Source organism: Pristis pectinata, chromosome 8 (genome assembly GCF_009764475.1).
Source record: "Pristis pectinata isolate sPriPec2 chromosome 8, sPriPec2.1.pri, whole genome shotgun sequence".
Lineage (NCBI taxonomy): Eukaryota > Metazoa > Chordata > Chondrichthyes > Rhinopristiformes > Pristidae > Pristis > Pristis pectinata.
Window position 1 is genome coordinate 6,776,241 of NC_067412.1, and position 23,756 is coordinate 6,799,996.

Consider the following 23,756-nt stretch of genomic DNA (forward strand, 5'->3'; position numbering starts at 1 on the left):
CGTTCCCACTTATTTCTCTGTTGCCTATTCTCTCTCTCTCTCTCTCTCTCTCTCTCACATCCATCAATTCCCCTGATTCTAAAACTGCTCATCTGTACCAGGCAGAATTTACAGTGACCAGCAAGTGGTACAGTGAGTTAACTCAAGGCTTCTTAAAAGGTGTACTTCTGAATGATGCTGTTAAAGTGTGCCGCTGTAGGAACTACTAGAAAAGAGCAAAGTCCATCTAGTTTACCGCTGACCATTGTAATCAACAACTATTACACATCAGTTGCAAAGATCAATGTCAATCAATTAGTTCCAGAAATGAGATAATTAAACCCATTCCCCCCACCATGGGATGAGTTATGGAACCAACAGTAAGGGGCATACAACAGACATACGTTTCCAGCAACCTGTTAGAACTAGCAACCAAAGGATATCTTAAGTCAACTAGTGGAGCACAGCTATGAGCAGTCACATCTCAGCCTTCCAGATGAGGAGGTTGTGCATTCTTCATCCAGTGTGTCACAGGCATGAGGCTTTAATCTCGGGGAAATGCCAGAAAGGCATTGGAAATGATGCTCCTTTTGAGCCTGAATGTGAGGGATTACCAAGGCAAACAACAAAGCTTTTACATGTCTAACCCCTGCCACATCTTACCTGGTGCTGACTGAGTATCTGAAATGGGAAATTAACTGAGCAGCAGTAACATGTTCTTATCACAAAAAGTACTAAAACAATAGCATTCTTACAGGAAAACAGACGACTTCAAACTGACATTGTTATTCATTGATAGAATGAATGGTGATGAGGCAACGCCTTGAAATGTGCCCGTGTGCTGTTGGGGAGGGGACAGTATTTGCATCCAACAATCATCAAGGCTCAGCCAATAGATGGCAAAGTCACAGCAGTCTGCAACTTGTTGACAGTGTTCCCAATTTATAAAAATAACTCTCCATCCTGCTCCCAGCCTGACACGTTTGTGGCCTCTTCAACGTTATGAGGCTCCACACAACCTTGAAAAACAGCACCTCACCTTCTGCCTGGGCACACCACAGCCTACCAGACTCAATATTGAATTCACTCTCTGTATCAGAACTGGCCTATTCTGCTGTAGGTTAGGTATCTGTAATACTGGTTCAGTTTTTCCTCTCTCCATTATCACAGCCTGACCTGCTGCACATTTCCTACAGCTCTGCATTTCACAGCTTTACATCACCTTTTGTGCTTTCTCTAACTCCCCTCGTTAACTTGTCAATCAGATGGTTTCATCAACAGCTTATCACCATGGCAATTCTTGCAATTTACAATTAATTTATTTTCCCTCTGTCTCAGGGTCTTTGACCTGACATACTAATGCCATTTCTCACAGCTGCAACTTGACCCACTGAATGTTTCCAGCATTTTCTGTTTTCGTCATAAAGGAACATGTTTCCTAACGCACGTGTCAGCATTATCAAAGGAATATTACTTTGAAGCATACAGTTTTGCCTTAACCACAGGCTTTTGTTCTACACTGAAAGCAAAAGTTAAGACTAGTCCAAATACATAATGTACAATTACAATGCAACGTGTTTCATTTCTGCAACAGCATCATGAAAGGAATACACATACAAAGTATAATTTTTAATAAGCATTTCATTTCAGCACCATTTTCTCCATTGTAGGTTGTGCATTATTTCCATAATCAAATGCAAATATTAAAATAATAAGGAATTAACATGAATACATTTATGTTTCAAATAATCTTACCCTTTGTATTATTTTTCCTTGTAATGGTTAGGATTTTAACCTTAGATTAGCATCTCAGGTCTTTACAATAACATTCATATTCAAGTATTTATCTCCTTAATTTATGCTCCTCTGCAACTAGTTTATGTTTGTCAGTGATGTAACGTTAAATATCTTAAAAAAAAATCAAGTTACCTGGAGGATCAACTTGGAAAAAAAAATCCCAACATCTACGAAGGAAGAAAGATATAAAATGAAGATTCAGCTACAGACCAGTTTAGCATATTATTACCTTAATAGAGAGGTACAATTGAGGGAGAAAAAGAGGCTGAAATAATTTGGATTGCACATATGATTTTAACATAATATATAAATTAGAATCTGAAATGTTGATTTTGTATGTGAAATAAAGCAGATTTTATTGTTTTTCTTCCACTTAAGTGACATCTGCTTATACAGAGAAATGATCTTTCTGCCCTAACAAATCCTGAGGCTTTACTGTAGGCTACTGACAAGTATCTGGTGGAATACAGACTGCTCTCAGTGACACCTGGAGAAGCAATTTTCCTTATGCGTCAATTGACATCAACTAATGTTCATGCCAAAGGACTGTTACAAAGGACCCCTCAACATCAGCTCATTTTCTCTTCCAAGATTGAGAACTACATTCAAACTAATCCTTCCACTAACTTTATTTTGTGAAAACCATCATGTTTATGACACAATCATGTTCAAACTCAAGCCCTGCTTGCATGTAACCATATCCTACACTAATAGAAATTCTATGGAAGAATGCTATCTTGTTTGGAACCTTAGGGATTTTTAATGGTTTGGGTTGAGATTACATCTCAGAAAAGATCACTGGTCCCACTGTTGAGGTACAAAGAATGAGTTTAGTGTAATATTGAAGGCAAGTGTACTGTCAAAATGGCTGCACGCAAATGAACAAACGTTAACAGATGAATTAATTACAGAAACTTATTCACAACTTAATTTTCAGATTTCCTTTACATTAATTCTAAACAAGAAATGCACATTTAAAAGCTGGAAGAATGTGGAAAGGTTTTTTTTACATTGTTTAGAGCATTAATTATATTACACTATAATCTGTCACAGACATCACAAAACAACATATCACTAAAAGCTTTAAATTCGGCAGTTCAGAACTAATTAGCATTGTACTACTTAATTGCAGTAGACATCTCTTTGAGAACACACCCTCTGTAAACAGCTAGACACAATTTAATTCAAGCAGTATCATTTTATGGAAGAGAGCAACACCACTGAGACATACCAGTTTTCATCAAGTTACAATATTTCATTTGCACTAACACCAGCAGGTTGCTTTTCTCGAGAGCCTGAAGAAAATGCACATATTGAGGAGAAATTCAAGAAAAATTCAAGTCTTGTAGGTGAATGGTCACAATCACAATCAACACAAAATTTCTTTATGGACATTGGAATTTTTCTTCTCACTTAGATTGTTGGTTGAAGGCTATACAGTTCATTTTAATTTTTACTTCAGACACTCAAGTACAATTGTTTCACAATGATGCATATTTCTTATTGGTGACTTGTACAGAATTGGCACAATGGGTTGTTACATGAAACAAAAGAGTGATTTTTCTTTAAAAAGAAACAGCTTTTTATGTTGGATTTATTGTGTCTTATTGTGGTGGGAGCATTCAGGGATTAACTATTAATGAATAAAAGGAGTCATGCAGTGTTGGTGTACGAATTGAAGCCTGGCTTTGGAAGTTCCCCAAATAACGAGATGGAATTCATGCTCTTGGTTTTACTGCTTAGCGACATGCACATCACTTTCAACCTTGCTTCCTGCCGCAGTCCCAATTTCTTCTGATGGATGCACCCCCCCCTCCCCCACTGGAAACTGTGGGGGAGAGGATTGGGTTAGGGAGGCAAGGCTGAAGTTGGGGTTGGAGGGAAATAAAAACAGGAACAGACTGCTGCACAAATACCAAACAATTCATTATTCAGGAGGACCCCTGAGGGCCAGGTGATGTTGCAAGTGTAGTCACAGCCTCCAAAACACAGGGTCCTCTCTTACGGTTTGTGCTTAAAATGTGCTTCCACTGAAAGAGAAAGAAATAAAGGCATTTTTTTTTATTGTATGTGCATCTTTTGACAATAATATGGTTTAGGTTTTAAACAAACCCTCTGATCTGAAAACAGGAAATGGCAAAGCAGAATCTGTGAAGGGAGAAGTGGAAATTAACGTTTCAGACCAGTAAACTTTCAGCAGAACAGCAGATGTTGGAGACGGAACGGATTTTTAGCAAGTGGGAGAGGGAGGGACCAAGGAAGGAAGGGGGTTTGTGAAAGGCTGTAGGAAAGGAGTAATCAACTCTGAAGTAACAGTGGTGCAAAGCTACGTAGCGAAACGAGGTAGCAGATTGGCCTTGGAGTGGAACTGAACATGTCTGGGGAGCTTAATTACTCAAAACCAAAGTGTTACTCTCTGCAAATAAATCAAGCTGTATTGTTTGAATGTATGAATTATTCAGAGTGTAATATTAGTACATACACAGAAGTAACCATTATATTCAGCACCACGTCAATGTCAATCTTTATTCTTTCTGCATTGTGTTTGTCCTAGGGCTGCTCCATATTAATGTAGGGAGTTGGAGAGGAGGCAGATTGATCTCAACCCTTGAAGCCCTCTAAATCTAAAGACAAACTCTAATATTTTTTTCACCGTACCATCGATATCCAGCGAATCCACACATTACCTCTCATCCCAAACTGGCACGCGATCCAAAAGCTTTTAAAATGGTCATCCTTGTCCCAAATCTATGGCCTTCCTCTGGCACCACCACCCTCCAACTCTCCCAGGGTTTGCTCCTTCAATATTGACAGGTGCATGGATGGGAAAGGTTTAGAGGGATGTGGGCCAATTGCATGCAAATGGGACCAGCTCAGATAGGCTTCTCGGTCAGCGCGGATGTTTTGAGCCGAAGGGCCTTTTTCCAAGCTGCATAACTCTATTACTCTGAATTATCCAAGCAACGTTGTTCTAGCTTTGGTGACTGCCCAGATGATTAACCTCACAGATCTTACCCCTACACCTCCCAAAACCAAATCCTTCTTCCTCTTCTGGACCTTACTTAACACTTACCCATCAGACCAAGCTAACCAGACCCACTGTCGCCTTGGTTCCACAGTGTCAAATTTTGATTGACAGCTGTCCTGTGAAGTGCCTTGGAACATTCCTCACGTTAAAAGCCCAATGTAAGTGCAAGTTTATGCAGTCGACTTGCTCTTCCCTTGGTATGCACAAGGTTAATGCCTGTGCAATGTTTTTATAGCCTTACCTGCGTACTCCTGAGGCAACATTGCCCTGTCGATAACTTTCTGAAAAGCTTCCATCCAAATTCGCCGCTCATTTTCTGTTTCGCACGCGAACAGGAACTTCCTGTCGGGGGTTACTATGGTGATTCCATATTGCCAGTGATTTCCTTGGGTGGTTGGAGGAAGACCGTCTAAAACACTGTAGTTATTCTCCTTGCTCCCAATGAACACTTCACCCCGAGCAAAGGCATCCTGCAATCAGACAATATGGATGTGTTTCGCTTCTCTCTACTGTTGTCCTGGTCTACTGAGTAAAAGCAAAATGAACGTGACCCATACTTCGAAGTAACTGACCACTCACGCACATCCCCGTTGTTGTTGGCTGCCCATCTGGATGCCTTACCCAAGTTATGGCCTTCAGCCCCAATATCAGCCATGGCTCAATTGGTAGCACCGCTGCCCCTAAGCCAGAAAGTCGTGGGTTCAAGTCCCACACCAGAGAATCTGATCACAAAAATTCAGGCCGAAGTTTCAATGCAGCACTGAGGGTGTGCTGTAGAGTTAGAGGTGCTGCTTATCAAATGAGGTACTAAAGCAAGGTCACATCAGCTCTCCTGGATGGAAGCAAAACACTAAGTGTCACCTTTGAACAGCGGGGGAGTCCTTACCAACATCTGGGCCTATATAAATCTCTCAGTCAAATCACTAAAACAGATGATCAGGTCAGTAAAATACTGCTGCTTGTGGGAGTTTGCCATACACAAACTGGCTGGCATATTTCCTCCATTACAACAGTGACCACACTTCAAAAGTACTGAAACCCCTTGGAACAGAGTCACCTTAAGAATGTAAATCCTCTTTTTGATTACAGCTAAGCTTCTTGAGATGCTTCTCGCTGTTAATTTGTGCTATTTTAATTACTGGAGAAAGAGATGGAATCCTTCCCTACAAATCCAATCAAGTATTTGAAATGTTCCATAGACCTTTGAGGTGGTAGTTATGGATACTGCTGGAGTAATTTCACAGTTTTTAACTGAAGTCTCCTTTCCAAGACAACGTCGATGCATTTTCACATTTGTAACATGAGTGTAATGGTGCACAAGCAACACCAGCTCAGAGTGTGGATGTGTTAATCAACGCAAAAATCATTTAGTTATTCCTCAACCACAATAACTACACAAACGCAGATCCCATTACACTCAGAGGCTGAAGACACTCGTGTTAATCTCATTCAGGTGGTTATATAATAGAATTATTCATCTAATTCTGGCTGGTTAAATTTATTAAAACGGGCACTGACGAAACTGCTGCCTGTGGTATACAAGACCTGGGGGCGAAATCTCACCTGCCAAACTTTCTGGTGAGATGCGTTTAAATGGAAAATAGATCGGGGTGAAACTGCCCTTCTCCAATAGTGAAGTGGGCCTCAGAAGGTGCTGATCGGTGCTCCGAGAGAAGGAAGACAGGGATTGCGTAAAGCCTGCAGTGTGTGTGTCTGGCAGACACCAGTTTCACTTTGTCCTTGAAGATCTGACTCACTTTGACTAACAACTAGAAACACAAGAATTTTAATAAGGAGGAGAGCACCAAGTAACATGAATTCAGGTGGCACTCACACCCCTTTTGAGCTGGTTTGCACTAAAATGCATAAGGCGTAGTATGGTGAGAAGAAAAAATGCATTTGTTTTGTAGGAAGGATCGTGCACCAGGACGGCCAACATGAAATGACACCTCCAGTGTTTAGCTGAAAGATCAGGTTAGCTTCATGATGCAACGAGTCGCTCCAAGCCATACCTACCAATGGGTCTTTAAAATACATCAGCCTTCTGTCGTCTAGTGTGAACCATCGTTTCTTGAACCCTTCTGTTTGCTGGGGAACACAGAACAAGGTTAGAAATACTGGTGTGATTATTCCTGCAAAATGATCGTACTAAGTTATTCTGCAGTCCCTGAAATAATTAGTTTTGCACTTAAGAAATCTGTCCACCACAAAGGAAACTATAAATCATCACAAGTGTCAAATGCCTTCATCCAACTTGCATCAATGAAGTGCAGTTGATTGGTATTGATCATTTAGGGTCTTGCTTGCACATTCCCCAACACATGGTATCCAGTCGCTGAACATGGACATTACTGCCCGGACCAGCATTTACTGCCCATCGCTAACTGCCCTTGGGAAGGTGGTGGTGAGCTGCCTTAATTTAATCAGACACGATCCAGAGTCTGAGCAGGGTAGATGTGGAGAGGATGTTCCCTCTTGCGGGAGAATCTAGAACTAGGAGTTCATTGTTTAACTGCAAGGCATCATCCAGATGAGGGGCAATCTTCCCTCAGACCAGCGTGCGTGAGAGTCTGGAACTCTTGCTCGAAAGGTATTGGAAGCACGAGTCTTTCAGATAAAGATAAAGATATCTTTATTAGTCACATGTACATCGAAACACACAGTGAAATGCATCTTTTGCGTAGAGTGTTCTGGGGGCAGCCCGCAAGTGTCGCCACGTTTCTGGCGCCAACATAGCATGCCCACAACTTCCTAACCCGTACGTCTTTGAAATGTGGGAGGAAACCGGAGCACCCGGAGGAAAGCCACGCAGACACGGGGAGAACGTACAAACTCCTTACAGACAGTGGTGGAATTGAACCTGAGTCTCTGGCGCTGTAAAGCGTTACACTAACTGCTACACTACCCTGCCTGCCCCCAATATTGTCAAGTAGGGGGCAAAAGTTACAGAGGGGAGGCAGGATCACAGAATTTAGGTTACAGTCAGATCTGCCATCATCTTATTGATGAGTGGAGTGGCTCAAGGTACTGACGAGATAGACGAGGAGTTCAGAGGATAAGAGGTGGGGGGGGGGGGGGGTCTCATTGAAACCTACTGGATACTGAAAGGCCTGGAGAGTGGATGTGGAGAGGATGTTTCCAGCCTCAGATCCGAGGGCACAGCCTCAGAATAAAGAGACGTCCCTTTAAAACTGAGATGAGGAGGAATTTCTTCAACCAGAGGGTGGTGAATCTGTGGAATTTGCTGCCACAGAGGTCTGTGGAAGCCAAGTCATTGGGTGTATTTAAGGCAGAGGTTGATAGGTTCTTGATTGGTAACGGGGGGGGGCGGGGGGGGGGGGGGGTGTGAGTTGAGGGTTATGGGAAGAAGGCAGGAGAATGGGGTTGAAAAAAAATCAGCCATGATTGAATGGTGGAGCAGACTCGATGGGCTGAATGGCCTAATTCTGCTCCTCTATCTTGTGGTCTTATGGCCAATTGTATGTCCACGTCTCCAGTCCTTTGTAATGTTGAATAAGCAGTTTCAGGATGTTGACCCAGTAACGTTGAATGAGACAAGAGGCGTCAGATGCTGGAATCTGGAGCAAAAAGCAAGCTGTCCAAGAAACCCGTGGGCGGGGCAGGTGCAGCATCCATGAAAGCAAAGGAACAGTCGACACTTCGGGTCGAGACCCCGGACAGAGACACAACTTCAAGTCATAGAGCAATACAGCATGGATACAGGCCCAACGAGTCCCTGGCAACCGCGTTGGACTGAGTCACGATGATGTGACAGGAAACTTATAGAAAGTAAAGCTCCTGTTTAGCTGTGAGAGATGGGATGTTTGGTTGGTTAAGAAGCCTTAGCAAGTTGCCACAGTGCACCTTGTGTTCACTGGAGCCACACGAGTATGTGGCAGAGGGAGAGAAAGCTTAAGGAGCGAAATGGGGTGACTTAGGTTGTTAACCTTAGATTAAAAATCCCTACTCCCAACCCTTTTTTTTAAACAAACTGTTTGGAGGCCACCATTTTCTGTCTAATCACCCTCTCGGTCTTACAGGGAAACCCAAGGACTTGCCTGAGACTTTGAAAAGCGTGCTATAGCTATAGGACATTAATGAGCAGTGGTTTGGGACACATAGTGTTCGGAATTCATAATTCTCAAGTCTTCCCCACGGACTGCCAATCACCGAATTAATCAGATGACCCAAGAAACCACACTTAACAACACACTTCAAATGGCACTGCTGGAGGGGAAATTTCAAAGGAAGCTCAGAGCATGTTTGGTCTTTAAAATCTCTAGTACACTTGTGGGCACCCTGCAATAACAGCTGTCACCGCCCATTCAGCTACATCTCCTCACTGTTAGAATGAACCATCTGAATCCTAAACCAGGATTCAGATTTTGAGATGTTGTAGCATTTGTTTAGCCAGTGGAAGATGGAGTTTATAAGAAACGTTAAGTCACATTTAGCCTGGTTTAATTAATTCAACTTGTTGAAGGTCAGGGAGATCCAGGAATTGGAATTGATTTCTTATTGTCACTTGTACCGGGGTACAGTGAAAAACTTGTCTTGCATACCGATTGTACAGGTCAATTCATTACACAGTGCATTGAGGTAGTACAGGGTAAAACAATAAAGAATGCAGAATAAAGTGTTACAGCTACGGAGAAAGTGCAGTGCAGGTAGACCATAAGGTGCAAGGCCATAACGAGGTAGATTGTGAGGTCAAAAGTCCATTTTATCATAGTAGGGAACCATTCAATAGTCTTACAACAGTGGGATAGAGGCTGTCCTTGAGCCTGGTGGTACATGTTTTCTGGCTTTTGTATCTTCTGTCTGATAGGAGAGGAGAGAAGGGAGAATGTCCGGGGTGGGTGAGGTCTTTGATTATGCTGGCTGCTGTACTGAGGTAGTGGGAGGAGTAGACATGGAGGGGAGGCTGGTTTCAGTGATGCACTGAGCACAACTCTCTGCAGTTTCTTGCGGTCCTGGGCAGAGCAGTTGCTGTACCAAGCCGTGATGCATCCGGATAGGATGCTTTTTATGGTACATCGATAAAAGTTGATGAGTATCAAGAGGAATGCAACCAACTTTCAGAACCAGCTGTCGATGGCCCAGATCTTACATTAAAAAGCCGACAGCTTTGCAAGGAACCGCTGACTGTTACCAACAATAACTGCTGATGTTCAGGACTCAGAAGTCAGGGCCAGTGACAGGTGGTTCTGAAAGTCAGTTCCATATCCACTGGAGAATCCTTGACATTCAACAAGTCAGAACTCAGAAGTCCTGAACATCTGTACAGTGCCCTGACATGGTCAGAGTGACCGTCAGTAGATGCTCTGTAGATACATCTGTAGATTTCCCAACACTTAGCCAGGACGGATATACCTTTTACACTGCTTTAAGTTGGGTTAAGTTCAAGTGACTAAGAGTTTTTTCTAGTATTCTTAGGTGTTGTAATTTTAAATAACTTTAATGCTGCATTTGATTTTTAAATAGTTTTTTTGAATGGCAGAGACATTCGTAAATTCAATCCCTTTGGCAGATTTGACATCACAAGCTGTCAATGCAATTCTTTGGGTGGGGCTTATGATTTACAATTAGAAAGGCCCCAGTCTGTACTTGGTCAATGGAGGGTGAGGTGGGGTGGGGTGGATAGCTGACTTCTTCGCACACTCTCATGGTCACAGTGCGCTCTGGGTGACAGAGGGCAGAAGACCTTGCTCATTGAGACACAAGAGACTGCAGACGCTGGAATCTGGAGCAACAAACAATCTGCTGGAGGAACTCAGTGGGGCCATAAGACAAAGGAGCAGAATTAGGCCATTCAGCCCATCGAGTCTGCTCTGCCATTCGATCATGGCTGATTTTATTTTTCCCTCTCAACCCCATTCTCCTCCCCGTTCTCCTCCCCGTAACCTTTGACACCCTTACTAATCAACAACCTATCAACCTGTGCTTTAAATGCACCCAATGACTTGGCCTCCACAGCCGTCTGTGGCGATGAATTCCACAGGTTCACCACCCACTGGCTAAAGAAATTCCTCCTCATCTCTCTTCTGAAGGGACGTCCTTCTATTCTTAGGCTGTGCCCTCGGATCCCAGACTCTCCCACTACTGGAAACATCCTCTCCACGTCCACTCTATCCAGGCCTTTCAATATTCAGTAGGTTTTAATGAGATCCCCCCTCATCCTTCTAAACTCCAGTGAGTACAGGCCCAGAACCATCAAACGCTCCTCATACATTAACCCTTTCACCCCCGGGATCATTCTCGTAAACCTTCTCTGGACCCTCTCCAATGCCGCCACATCCTTCCTTAGATATGGGGCCCAAAACTGCTCACAGTACTCCAAATGTGGTCTGACCAACACATTATAAAGCCTCAGCATTACATCCTTGCTTTTATATTCTAGTCCTCTTGAAATGAAAGCTAACATTGCATTTGCCTTCCTCACTACCGACTCAATATCGAGCAGCATCTGTGGGAGGAAGGGAACTAAGGGAATTGTCGATGTTTCGGGTCAAAACCCTGCAAAGTTTCTGCAGGATTTCCACCCCAAACCCCCTCCCCAAGAGATGCTGCTCGACCTGCTGAGTTCCTCCAGCACACTGCACCTTGCTCACTGAGAACCTGGATTTGGAGCTTCAATGACATTGACCCAGCAGGTGGAGCCAAGAGGCTGGGAGATAGAGCCGGGCCCCCTTGATGCCAAGAGCTGATGAAGCCCATGACTTCAGTCGTCTAAAAAAAACAACTGGTGGTTGCCTGGGAGATTGTGAGAAATCTCTAACAATATGATCACAAGTAAAATGGAGCAGACTGGTTTAAAACTGATGTATTTACTCTTGGCTCATGAAGAAATATTGTTCTTACTTGCAAAATAATTGATTTGATAAAGAAAATAATCAATATGGATCACGTTAGTGTATCACTGACAAGTGGCAGGGCGTCAAACCTCACCTGATATCAGTCCTCCTGCACAGGGCGTTTCTACCGCTCATAATCAGTTGTTGTTATTTGTGGGGAAGGTTCAATTAACAAATTGCTGGAGGAACTCTGCTGGTCAGGCAGCATCTGTGGAGGCAGAGGGATGGTCGACGTCTCGGGCTGAGACCCTGCATCAGGACTGAGAGCGTCGAGGGGAGATGGCTGTCTGGTCCCACTCTGCCTCACATCCCCCATCCCCACCTCCCCCCCCCCTCACCTCTTTATATTGGGTCTCCCTGCTCTACCCTGACGCAGGGCCTTGACCCAAAATGTTGACCATCCCTCTGCTTCCACAGATGCTGCCTGACCCGCATCTGTGGGTGAGTCCAGGACAAGATCTTATGGGTACCCATTTAAAACAGAGATGAGGAGAAATTTCTTTAGCCAGAGGGTCGTGGGTTTATGGAATTCGTTGCGACGTACAGCTGTGGAGGCCCGATCACTGGGGGTGTTTAAGGCGGAGATTGATAGGTAACTAATTAGTCAGGGTATCAAGGGATATGGGGAAAAGGCTGGGAATTGGGGCTGGATGGGAGAATAGTTTAGCTCATGGTGAAGTGGCGCAGCAGACTCGATGGGCTGAATGGCCTACCTCTGCTCCTTTGCCTTGTGATCTTGTGACCCGCTGAGCTCCCCCCAGCAGTTTGTTCCTTTGCTCCAGATTCCAGCATCTACAGTCCCTTTAGATTTCATTAATCTGCCCCAAGAAGGGAAGAGAAAGGTGGATTGAGGAGAGTGAAGCTGTCCAGGGGAGCAGTCAGACAGTGCCCCTGGATACAGCTCGCGACATAGAGGCAGTAATGGTTCGGTATATCATAGAATCATAGAAAGTACAGCATAATACAGGCCCTTCAGCCCACAATGCTGTGCCGACCTTTAAACCTCGCCTAAGACTATCTAACCCCTTCCTCCCACATATCCCTCTATTTTAAATTCCTCCATGTGCTTATCTAGCAATCTCTTGAATTCGACCAATGTACCTGCCTCCACCACCGCCCCCAGCAGCGCATTCCATGCCCCAACCACTCGCTGGGTGAAAAACCTTCCTCTGATATCTCCCTTGAACTTCCCACCCATTACTTTAAAGCCATGCCCTCTTGTATTGAGCACTGGTGTCCTGGGAAAGAGGCGCTGGCTGTCCACTCTATCTATTCCTCTTAATATTTTGTACACCTCTATCATGTCTCCTCTCATCCTCCTCCTCTCCAAAGAGTAAAGCCCCAGCTCCCTTAGTCTCTCCTCTATACTATTGTCGTGTGTGCTGAGATACAGTGAAAAAGCTTTTGTTTTGTGTGCCATCCAAACAGATCATGCCATACACAAGTACATCGAGGTGGTACTAAGAAAAACAGAATGCAGAATATCGTGTTTCAGCTACAGAGAAAGTGCAGTGCAAATAAACAGGGAAATGGAGAGCTCAGACTGCCTTAACCTCAGAAGGTGACAGCTTTCAATAAGGGCCAAGAAACCTGGAACCTGGGTATGACATCACCTCAGATTTGCTTATCTGACACTGGATTAATTTTCTGTGGTGGTACGTCATAATGTCTAACTGCAGCAGTCTGGAGTTCAACTGGGCATGGTTCACCTTGTGCCCTGGCAGGATAAGTGTGCCAGCCTTACACACTTCATGCACGCTCTGTTTTAGACACCGAGGAGGAACCATAGTTGGGCACTTCTGTGGCAGCTGGGTCTTCACTTGTGGATCTGGAGCTGCAAATGTCTGAGCCCTGGGGTCCAGGGGTGGCAGGTGAGAGAACGTAATCCTGTCCACCGTGAGAGAGGAGTAACACAAGCGTCAGTTGTGCCGGGTCTGTTGCAGAACCCTGGGTGCGGTGGGGTTAGGGAAGAACACAGGATTATCCAATTGAGCTTCTAGTCTATAACATTTGATTGGCCATAGAATATGGCTGGTATATAGGCACGGTAGTGTAGCGGTTAGATTAACACTCTTACAGCGCCAGAGACCCGGGTTCAATTCCGGCCGCTGTCTGTAAGGAGTTTGTATGTTCTCCCCGTGTCTGCGTGGGTTTCCTCCGGGTGCTCCGGTTTCCTCCCACGTTCCAAAGACGTACGGGTTAGGAAGTTGTGGGCATGCTGTGTTGGCGCCAGACACTTGTGGGCTGCCCCCAGAACACTACACAAAAGATGCAATGTGTGTTTCGATGTACACGTGACTAATATCATATCTTATCTTATCACAGCACAGAAACAGGCCCTTCGGCCCATCTTGTCCATGCCAACCATGGTGCCCACTGAGGTAGTCCCATTTCACTGGGTTTGGCCCACATCCCTCTAAACCTTTCCTATCCATGTACCTGTCCGAATATCTTTTAAATGTTGTTGATGTACCTGCCTCAATGACTTCCTCTGGGAGCTCGTTCCACACACGCACCACCCTGTACGTGAAGAAGTTGCCCCGCAGGTCCCTTTTATATCTTTGCCACTCACCTTAAACCTATGCCCCCGAGTCTTTAGTTCCCCAACCCTTGTTGCTGAGATACCAATGTAATGGTCAGGGTAATCCTGCAGTGAACTCCAAGCATAGTAGAAGCAAAGCAATGGGTTCATATTGGGGTGGAAGAGGCGATGCTGAGAGCAGATGACATTTGGAATGGGTTTTATAGATGGTAGGCATCAGCGGTCAAGCCCAGCATTCAACACGTGTCCTGAAACTGCCCGTGAACCGGGACATATCAGTGGGCATGGTGCTGTGGTTTTGGAATCAAAAACAGGCTGTCGGAAGGACATGAGATCACACTTTTTGATACCAGCTTCTTAACCCTTTAATGAACTTAAAGCCCCAGCTGCTGGCTGGCTCCTGATGACAAGCCAAGTCTCTGAATAGGCCAGTAATGTGCGACTGTAACCTGGTTAGTCAGACAGAGGAGGAACGTCAAGGGCGAATTGGGGAAGAAATGAGATTTCAAATCTAGATGGAGGAGGAAAGAGTGGCCTTTCCTGATCTAATATTTCACTGCAGGCAATAGAAGCTTCTTAGGTGTGAGTGTTACTGAGCTTGTGTGTAAACTGTTAATCATTCCCAAAATCCAAAGATACAACAACATCAAAAGTCTCACCAACCTTCGGACCCGTTTTCTCCATGTACCCTTCCTTCCCGTAATTTCTTGTCAACTTTGGCACCAACTGAGATTAAACAGAAAAATCAATATTAATATTCTTCCAGCACATAAATGCAATCAAAAGGAAAGCGCACCAGTGTCTTTACTTTCTCAGGAGGTTAAGGAGGTTCAGCTTGTCACCGAAGACGCTAACAAACTTCTACAGATGTACAGTTGAAAGTGTCCTGAGTGGGTGCATCATGGTCTGGGACGGCAATTCGAATGCGCAGGAATGTAAGAAACTGCAGAGAGTAGTGGACTCTGCCCAATATATCACGGGCACGTCCCTCCCCGCCATCGGTAGTATCTACAGGAGGCGCTGCCTCAAGAAGGCAACATCCATCATCATAGATCCCCACCATCTGGGCCATGCCATCTTCTCGCAGCTACCATCGGGCAGGAGGTACAGAAGCCTGAAGTCCCACACCACCAGGTTCAAGAACGGCTACTTCCCTTTAACCATTCTTGAACCAACCGGCAAAACCCTAATCACCACTACAGTTTAAAAACACTATGACCACTCTGGTCACTTTGCACTAAAATGGACTTAGTTTTGTTCTGATTGTGTTTTTTTCTTGTTAAAATTGGGTATAATTTAAGTTTAATTCATGTTCCTCTTGTGAGTGCTGCTGATATGATGCTATGTGCCTGTGATGCTGCTGCAAGTAAGCTTTTCATTACACCTGTGCACACATGTACTTGTGCATATGACAATAAACTTGACTTTGACCTGAGAGATCGACAGATTTCTCCCTTTCTCTTAATATCCTTTTCGTATCTAGATGGTGCAGGAATGTGGGGCTGAGGTAGAAGATCTTGTTGAAACATTAACTGTCTCTCTCTCCACAGACGCTGCCTGACCTGCTGAGTGTTTCCAGCATTTGCTGGTTTTATTTCAGATTTCCAGTTTCTCTAGTTTTTGTTTTCCATTTCTGTCATCACCATCGAACTAGTTAAACCTAATTAATTGGTCAAAGCTTGGAGTTATGCTACTCTGCATTATATCAATTAAGCAGCTCAAATTATTGTGAAATTAAAACTGAAAATGCAGAGAATCTCCAGCATTTTACCTGCAGTCTTTTGTCCAAAAAAAAGGTTTTATTTTCTGATCATCATTGCACTGGTTGGAATTACAGGAATGGGATCCTTCCATTCAAGTAGAGCAAAGCGTGACATGTGCAGAAACACAAGATTAATTGAAAGGGGACGGGATTTCCATGATTACATTGTGACATGATTTTAATCAGTAGGGCCCAGGTTTGACCTATACTTGAAGCCTCCAGTTGAGACTGCTCTGCTACCAGTGGGAGTTTCTGGAGACTGTAACCCATTTCACAGTGCACCAGTTCCATCCCTTTTAGACCATTCTCTCTCCACCTCCTCTCACCCTTCCTGTCCCACCAGCCCTGGTAAATTGGAGAGAGAAGAGCAATCTTTACTCAAGAACTGGGAAGCAGGATGAACATCATCAGATTAAAATGCACAGAAGTTAAAAGAACATAATTCAAATGTAAGACGACAAACTTATGATAAAGCACGATGTTTATGGTACTTGTGCATTATACTTGAACAATAGCACACTGATCCAATGTCTTGGCCTGACCTTTAAGATCACAAACCCTCATCCGGATGTTAGCAGACCCTGGTGGTCACTGGATATTGCCTGTGACATCCAGCACCCTACAATGCACACTCAGATATTAGTTCCACAAGGTTCAGTTGCTTGTCTTTGGCCTGCAAACGACACGGGTCATTCACGTAAAAGCTGGGCCTAACAATACACGCGAGGTTTGATGGGGACTTGCCTGACTGTGGAGTCTGGCACTGGGAACATATCACAGCAAATCCTTGTACCTATCTCCCACTCTCCCTCCATCCTCCACTGATGATTGGGCCTAGCCATTGAGAGTCCAATCTCTGCCCACCAATTTAAACGTTCACCCATCCACCCCCTCAATCCACAATCTACCAATGTTCCTCTACAAAGTCACTACAATGGACTGTTTTTTGTTCCAATTATGTTGTATAATTTTGCGCAATTTATGTTGTTAATTTGTTTACCTTGTGAACGTTGTGCCTCTGATGCTATGTACCTGTGATGCTGCTGCAGGTAAGTTTTGCATTGCACCTGTGCACACATGTACTTGTGCAGATGACAATAAACTTGACTTTCGACTGAATAATAAATAAATTTGAAAAACTCACATCAGCGTCACTGGCTCCTGGGAATGCCACTTGTAAGTAATGGAAACGAGCTGCTCGGATCGCATTGAACCAGTCAACGATCTCCTATTAGGAAAAGAAAGGATTAGGAATTCCTTACATTTCTAGCCTCGCGATAAACAAACTGGTCAAACAAATGACCAATTGCGTACAGCCGCTGGTCAGGGAAATTACTGACATTGACCATCTGATAGAGTTGGTTTAGACAGAACCCAACTTCAAGCGAGATTGGGCAACTCATTTGGAACTTGAACATAGAACATAGGACACGACAGCACAGAACAGGCCCTTCAGCCCACAATGTTGTGCCGACATAGCTATTCCCTCCTACCTACAGGATGCCCATAATCCCTCCATTTTCCTCTCATTCATGTGCTCATCCAAGCCCCTCTTAAATTGCCTCCACCACCTTATCAGGCAACTCATTCCAGGCATCCACCACTCTCTCAGTAAAAAACATATCCCTCATGTCTGTTCTGAACCTACCCCCTCTCATCTTAAATGCATGCCCTCCGGTACTGGATCTCCCAATAATGGGGAAAAGATATTGCTTGTCCACCCTATCTATGCCCCTCATAATTTTATACACTTCCAATAGATCACCCCTCAGCCTCCACCGCTCCAGAGAAAAGAGCCCAAGTTTGTCCAGCCTCTCCTGATAGCACATGCCCTCCAATCCAGGCAGCATCCTAGTAAACCTCCTCTGCACCCTCTCTAAAGCCTCGACATCCTTCCTATAGTGAGGTTACCAGAATTGCATTCAATACTCTAAACGTGGCCTAACCAGAGTTCTACGCATCATAACTTGAAGGAGTTGGGAAACCACAAGTTTTTGCTTCAAGGTGCAGAACATTTGTGCAAAAAGTATTAGGCAAGTGTGGCGTGAGCAAGAGGGGTAGTTTGCCTGTTGCTTGTGTTTGGAACCTGACCTAAATGATCTGGAGAAGGCAGTAATGCAGGTGCATTCCCAGCGCTGGAAATGGTTCTGGTTCCAGGTTTCGTTTCTTTCTGAGAGTCTGCTGTGGTTCGGGTCCAGGTGGAAGGACTACTGAATATTCAAGCTGCTGTCTGCCATCCTGTCAGTGGTAAGAGCCTGGTACAGTGACCAGTGCTGCTTTGGGACACTTTTTGTCCTTGCTATTGACCTGATTCTTCTTGCTGGAAAACCTGCTGACTTTGTGTTTCTCTAATTCTGCTGAAAACCATGACAGCTCCCGAGAAGCCTGCACCCGGCTTAACACTGAGATGTGGGTCCCTGCCACAGTCACCACACAGTCCACTCTTACTAAGCATTTACAAAATTTCCAGCAGCACAATTTTAAAACAAAAACGAGCATTCACAATCTACCTCCTCCCTCCAAAAACACCCTCATAAGCTCTTGGATCTGTTTTAAAATAATTATTTCAATTTGCATAATACCTTTCCGTCCTCGTGATAGACAAATATGTTCCGCGTGCTGTTGTCTTTTAAATATGTAATCTGCAACCCGTTTGGGTTCCCTATTTTCGTTGGTTGGAAGGTGGCGTTGATCTGTTCCAGCCTTAGAATGGCTTTTGGGTCTTTCGCCTGAAAGACAGATGAAGTAAAAGTTAAGCACAGATTCCTGGAACCATCTGAAGTCCTCAGAGTCACGCCTGGGTTGAACCACCTTTCCCATATTCAGGTACTTTTAAAACCAAACAGTTGCGTTAAAAAATAATGCATGGTGTTCCTTTAAACTGGTCTGGTACGGCAATTCAAATGCGCAGCAACGTAAGAAGCTGCAGAGAGTAGTGGACTCTGCCCAATACATCACGGGCACATCCCTCCCCACCATCGGTGGTATCAACAGCAGGTGCTGCCTCAAGAAGGCAACATTCATCATCAAAGATCTCCACCATCTGGGCCATGCCATCTTCTCACAGCTACCATTGGGTAGGAGATACAGAAGCCTGAAGACCCACACCACCAGGTGCAAGAACAGCTACTTCCCTTCAACCATTCGGTTCTGGAACCAACTGGCAAAACCCTAATCATTACAGTTTACCTACAATATGACCACTTTGATCACTTTGCACTAAAATCATAAAATCACGCAGTCCACTCTTACTGAGCATTTACAAAAATTCCAGCAGCACAAATTTTAAAATAAAAACAAGCATTCACAATCTACCTCCTCCCTCCAAAAATACCCTCATAAACTCTTGGATCTGTTTTAAAATAATTCTTTCAATTTGCATAATACCTTTCCGTCCTCATGATAGACAAATATGTGATTTTATAACGATTATATAATTTTTCTTGTTCTAGTTTTGTTCTTTCTTGTAAAAACTGTGTATAATTTATGTTTTTCTTGTGAATGCTGCTTATCTGATGCTATGTGCCTGCGATGCTGCTGCAAGTAAGTTTTTCATTGCACCTGTGCACACATAGACTTGTGCATGTGACACTAAACTCAACTTTGACTTCCTATGATTTATCACTGGATCCAGTATCCAGGAGATTAACCCTTGGCCTCTATAGGACAATCCTGGGCAGTTGTCAATGATGATACAAGAGACTGCAGACACTGGAATCTGGAGCAACGAACAATCTGCTAGAGGAACTCAGCGGGTCGAGCAGCATCTGTGGGGGAGGGAAGGAATCGTCGATGCTTCAGGTCGAAACCCTGCCCTGGAGGTGGTGCTATGATCATACCTCAGTGTAGGAAAACCTTTACTATTGCAGCTCAGCCCTCACCTCATCAGGAGGTCAAGGCATCAAGGGGTATGAGGAGAGTATGGTGTCCTGACAGAGGATCAGCCAGATATATATTGAATGGCAGAGCAAGATTGAAATTGTTCCCATTATCTATCTCTTTATGGCCTCTTCATCAATCAACACAAACACTTCTGTCCTGCACTGAGATCAGACCCAAATCTAGCATCTGTCCTTTCCTCTAAGGATGTCCATCATATTTCCTTATGATATTGGGGGGGGGGGGGGGGGCATTTGGCCCATCAACTCTATGCTGGCTCTTGGAGGAATCCCATTACTCTCATTGCCTCACTCACTTCCCTGCAACCTACACTCTCTCTCACATGCCCACACCCCAGCCCCTCTACACAGAACAGTACAGCAGAGGAACAGGCCCTTTGGCCCGCAATGTCTGCGCTGAACACGATGTCAAATTAAACTAACTCTCGTCTGCCTGCACATGATCCATATCCCTCCATATGAATATCTCTATCTTAAATACCCCTATTGTATCTGCCTCCACCACCACCCCAGGCAGTGCATTCCAGGCACCCACCACTCTCTATGTAAAAAAAACCTAACCCACACATCTCCTTTAAACTTTCCCCCTCTCAACTTAAATAATGAACCTCTAATATTTAACATTTCTACCCTGGAAAAAAGATTCTGACTATCCCTATCTCTGCCTCTCATAATTTTATAAACTTCTATCAGGTCTCCCCTCAGTCTCCGACGCTCCAGAGAAAACAACCCAAGTCTGTCCACCCTCTCCTTATAGCTCATACCCTCTAATCCAGGCAGCATCCTGGTGAACCTCTTCTGCACCCTCTCCAAAGCCTCCACATCTTTCCTGTAATGGGGCGACATGACTTGCACACAATATCCAAGGCATAATTTACAGCAGCCAATTGACCTTTCAGCATGTCTTTTTGGGATGTAGGAGGAAATGGGAGCATCCCAGGAAGCCAGCATGAAAGGCGCCAGAGGTCAGGATTGAGCTGGTTCGTTGGAGGTGTAAGGCAGCTGAACTACCTGCTGCACAATAGTACGCCTTCTGAATCCTCCAGAATTGATGTCTGCCCTCAGTGAACGAGCTGGCTACTAGTCTTGCACAGACTGTTTTCCCTTGGGAATAGCCTTTCATTGGGACGTTACACGGAGCTGCCTCAGAAGATGCCCCGTTCACAGTTTGGATTTGACCAGTTTTCATTGACCATGACATTTCCTTTGACACAAAATATCAGCAAATGAATCACTTCCTGTGCAGTGAAGCAAAGGCTTCAGAAGATGGCAAGATATAAGCAGGATCACTGCAAGATACAATGAGCAAAATTACGTCCTGGCAGTGCGTGTACTGGAGTTCATTCAAGAACACAGCTGGCTTCGAGAAAAAGTCCCAGAGACACATAGCACAGACACAGGCCCTTCAACCCATTGCACCAGCCATTTACAGCAATCCTTACTGAGCCCAATGTTTACTCTCCCACATTCCCATTAAAACATCCCAGATTCTACCACTCACTTACACAAAAGGAGCAATTTACAGTGGCCAATTAACCTAGCAACCTGCATGTCTATGGGACGTGGGGAGGAACTCACGTGGTCACAGGGAGAACATGCAAACTCCACAGAGGTAGCATGGGAGATCAGGATCGAACCTGGGTCACTGAGGCTGGGAGGAAGCAGCTATAAGACCCCACCCACCTGGGACATTCTCTCTTCTCTCCTCTCCCATCGGGTAGAAGATACAGGAGCCCGAGGGCACGTACCACCAGGCTCAAGGACAGCTTCTACCCCACTGTGATAAGACTATTGAACAGTTCCCTTATACAATGAGATGGACTATGACCTCACAATCTACCTTGTTGTGACCTTGCACCTTATTGCACTGCACTTTCTCTGTAGCTGTGACACTTTACTCTGTACTGTTATTGTTTTTACCTGTACTACCTCAATGCACTCTGTACTAACTCAATGTAACTGCACTGTGTAATGAATTGACCTGTACAATCGGTATGCAAGACAATTTTTTCACTGTACCTCGGTACAAGTGACAATAATAAACCAATACACCTCTGTGCAACCCCTGATGCTAACGTTTATGTACTGTATGATTTTCACTGTGACTTTGGTCTATGTTCAGTTGTTGATTAATAATCTACCAAATTTGACTGCTCAGTAACAGGAGAGCATTAAACCCTTGCCTTCTGTACACTATCATAGACAAACCAAGAAAATGAGCTGCCAGAGGAAGTGGTTGAGGCAGGTACAATAACTACATTTAAAAGACACTTGGACAGGTACATGGATAGGAAAAGTTTAGAGGGATATGGGCCAAATGCAGGCAAATGGGACTAACTTAGATGGGCATCTTGGTCAGCAGGGATGAGTTGGGCCGAAAGGCCTGTTTCCGTGCTGTATGACTCGATGACTCAGATAACAGAATACAGACTATATTGTTACAGTCACAGAGAAAGTGCAGTGCAGGTAGACATTAGGGTACGAGAGCCGTGATGAGGTAGATTGTGCGGTCAAGAGTTCTTGTCTAGCTCAGATAGACATCTTGGTCGCCATGGACGAGTTGGGCCGAAGGGCCTGTTTCTGTGCTGTACAAGTATGACTCTATTTGCAGTTTTATTGATCTTTTATTGAAATTTTATTGATCTTCATTTTGCAAATGAGTGAATGGCTTCCAGGGTCACAGACACCGGTGGGTTTATTTTGGACTTGCATCCAAATAAGCTGCTTATCACCGGGTGTGGAGAGAGATGCAGAAATGGAGGGGAAGGAATTTGTGTGTCTAGTGCATACAGCAAGTCTAGTAATGCATGCACCTTGTTCTCTGTTTGTGTTCAACAGCATTGAGTTTCAGGAACAGAGTACAACATATATTCGGAACTGCCTCGTGCATACAAAACTGGAGTTATTTCTACCCCTCGGTGCTAGTCTCTAAAACTTCCTGAGACATTGGGCACAGAATTGAAATTGACTTTGACACTGCCATGTGATCCTGTGCAAACTCTCCTCAAGAGATGGAGGCAGGGTGGGCACAGGGTAGTGATAGGTAGATGCAGGTAAGAGATAGTGATGGGGTGGGGGGGGGGGGAAATCACCACTTTGTGCCTCTTTTGTCCACCTATCACTGCTCTGTTTCTCTCCCCCCTATATATATTGGGCTTCCCCTTTTCCTATCTTCAGTCCTGAAGAAGGGTCCTGACCCGAAACGTTGACCGCCTGCTTTTCTCCACAGATGCTGCCTGGCCCGCTGAGTTCCTCTAGCATCATCGTGTTTTTCATCTAGATTCCAGCATCTGCAACCCTCTGTTTCTCTGGGACGTTAACTTTCCTTCTCTAACGACTGTTAGTGAACCAGATGGATTTTTTTCCCCCCAATACCCTGGTAGCTTCAGGATCACCATTGCTGAACGTAGCTTTTTATCCCAGATTTATTTGATTACTTGAATATAAATTTCACAACTCCTGTGGTGAGGTTTGAACTCATGTCTCAGGATTTATGATCTCAGCCACTGGATGCTTATTCTGTAGCCCAACCACTGTATTTTGGTGTACGTTCTTTGAATAAATTGCCCAATGACTTTACAGGATACAGAAACCAAAATGATCACGATAAACTTCAGGGGTGTTGGTACTGGGTGTGGAAGGTGAGAAATTAGAGGCACTGATTGTAAGTCCATGAGAATGAGTTGTCATCGTCTATGAGCTGCTTTTGGTGCTCGCTGATGTGCAAATGAGCTGTTACAAAATGAAGGCTGTGGCTCCTGTTCACAACTCTTCACGGAGACGGCTTCAATCAGTGGCGTACAGGCAGCACGTAGCGGTGTGGCCAGGACCCTGGGTCAGGGGAGCCGTGTACGGTGTGGAGTGGCAAAGGGAAGACAAGATAGAGAGCAAGGGG

General features: G+C 44.5%; 1 protein-coding gene across 5 annotated transcripts in view; it reads right to left on the reverse strand.

The window, feature by feature from the left end:
* Positions 1-1,589: 1,589 nt before the first annotated feature.
* The window catches only part of LOC127573228 (arf-GAP with dual PH domain-containing protein 1-like), a 146,884-nt gene continuing 124,717 nt past the window's right edge, over positions 1,590-23,756 (reverse strand). For 4 of the 5 annotated variants that reach the window (XM_052021247.1, XM_052021249.1, XM_052021251.1 and 1 more), the window contains 5 exons: positions 18,545-18,691; positions 17,107-17,190; positions 14,864-14,926; positions 6,821-6,892; positions 5,014-5,274 (listed from right to left, as the gene is read on the reverse strand). In XM_052021247.1, coding sequence (XP_051877207.1) covers positions 5,014-5,274; positions 6,821-6,892; positions 14,864-14,926; positions 17,107-17,190; positions 18,545-18,691 — 627 coding nt within the window. Of the gene's footprint in view, positions 3,807-5,013; positions 5,275-6,820; positions 6,893-14,863; positions 14,927-17,106; positions 17,191-18,544; positions 18,692-23,756 lie in introns of those variants that run through there. The other variant, XM_052021248.1, reaches the window with a different exon arrangement.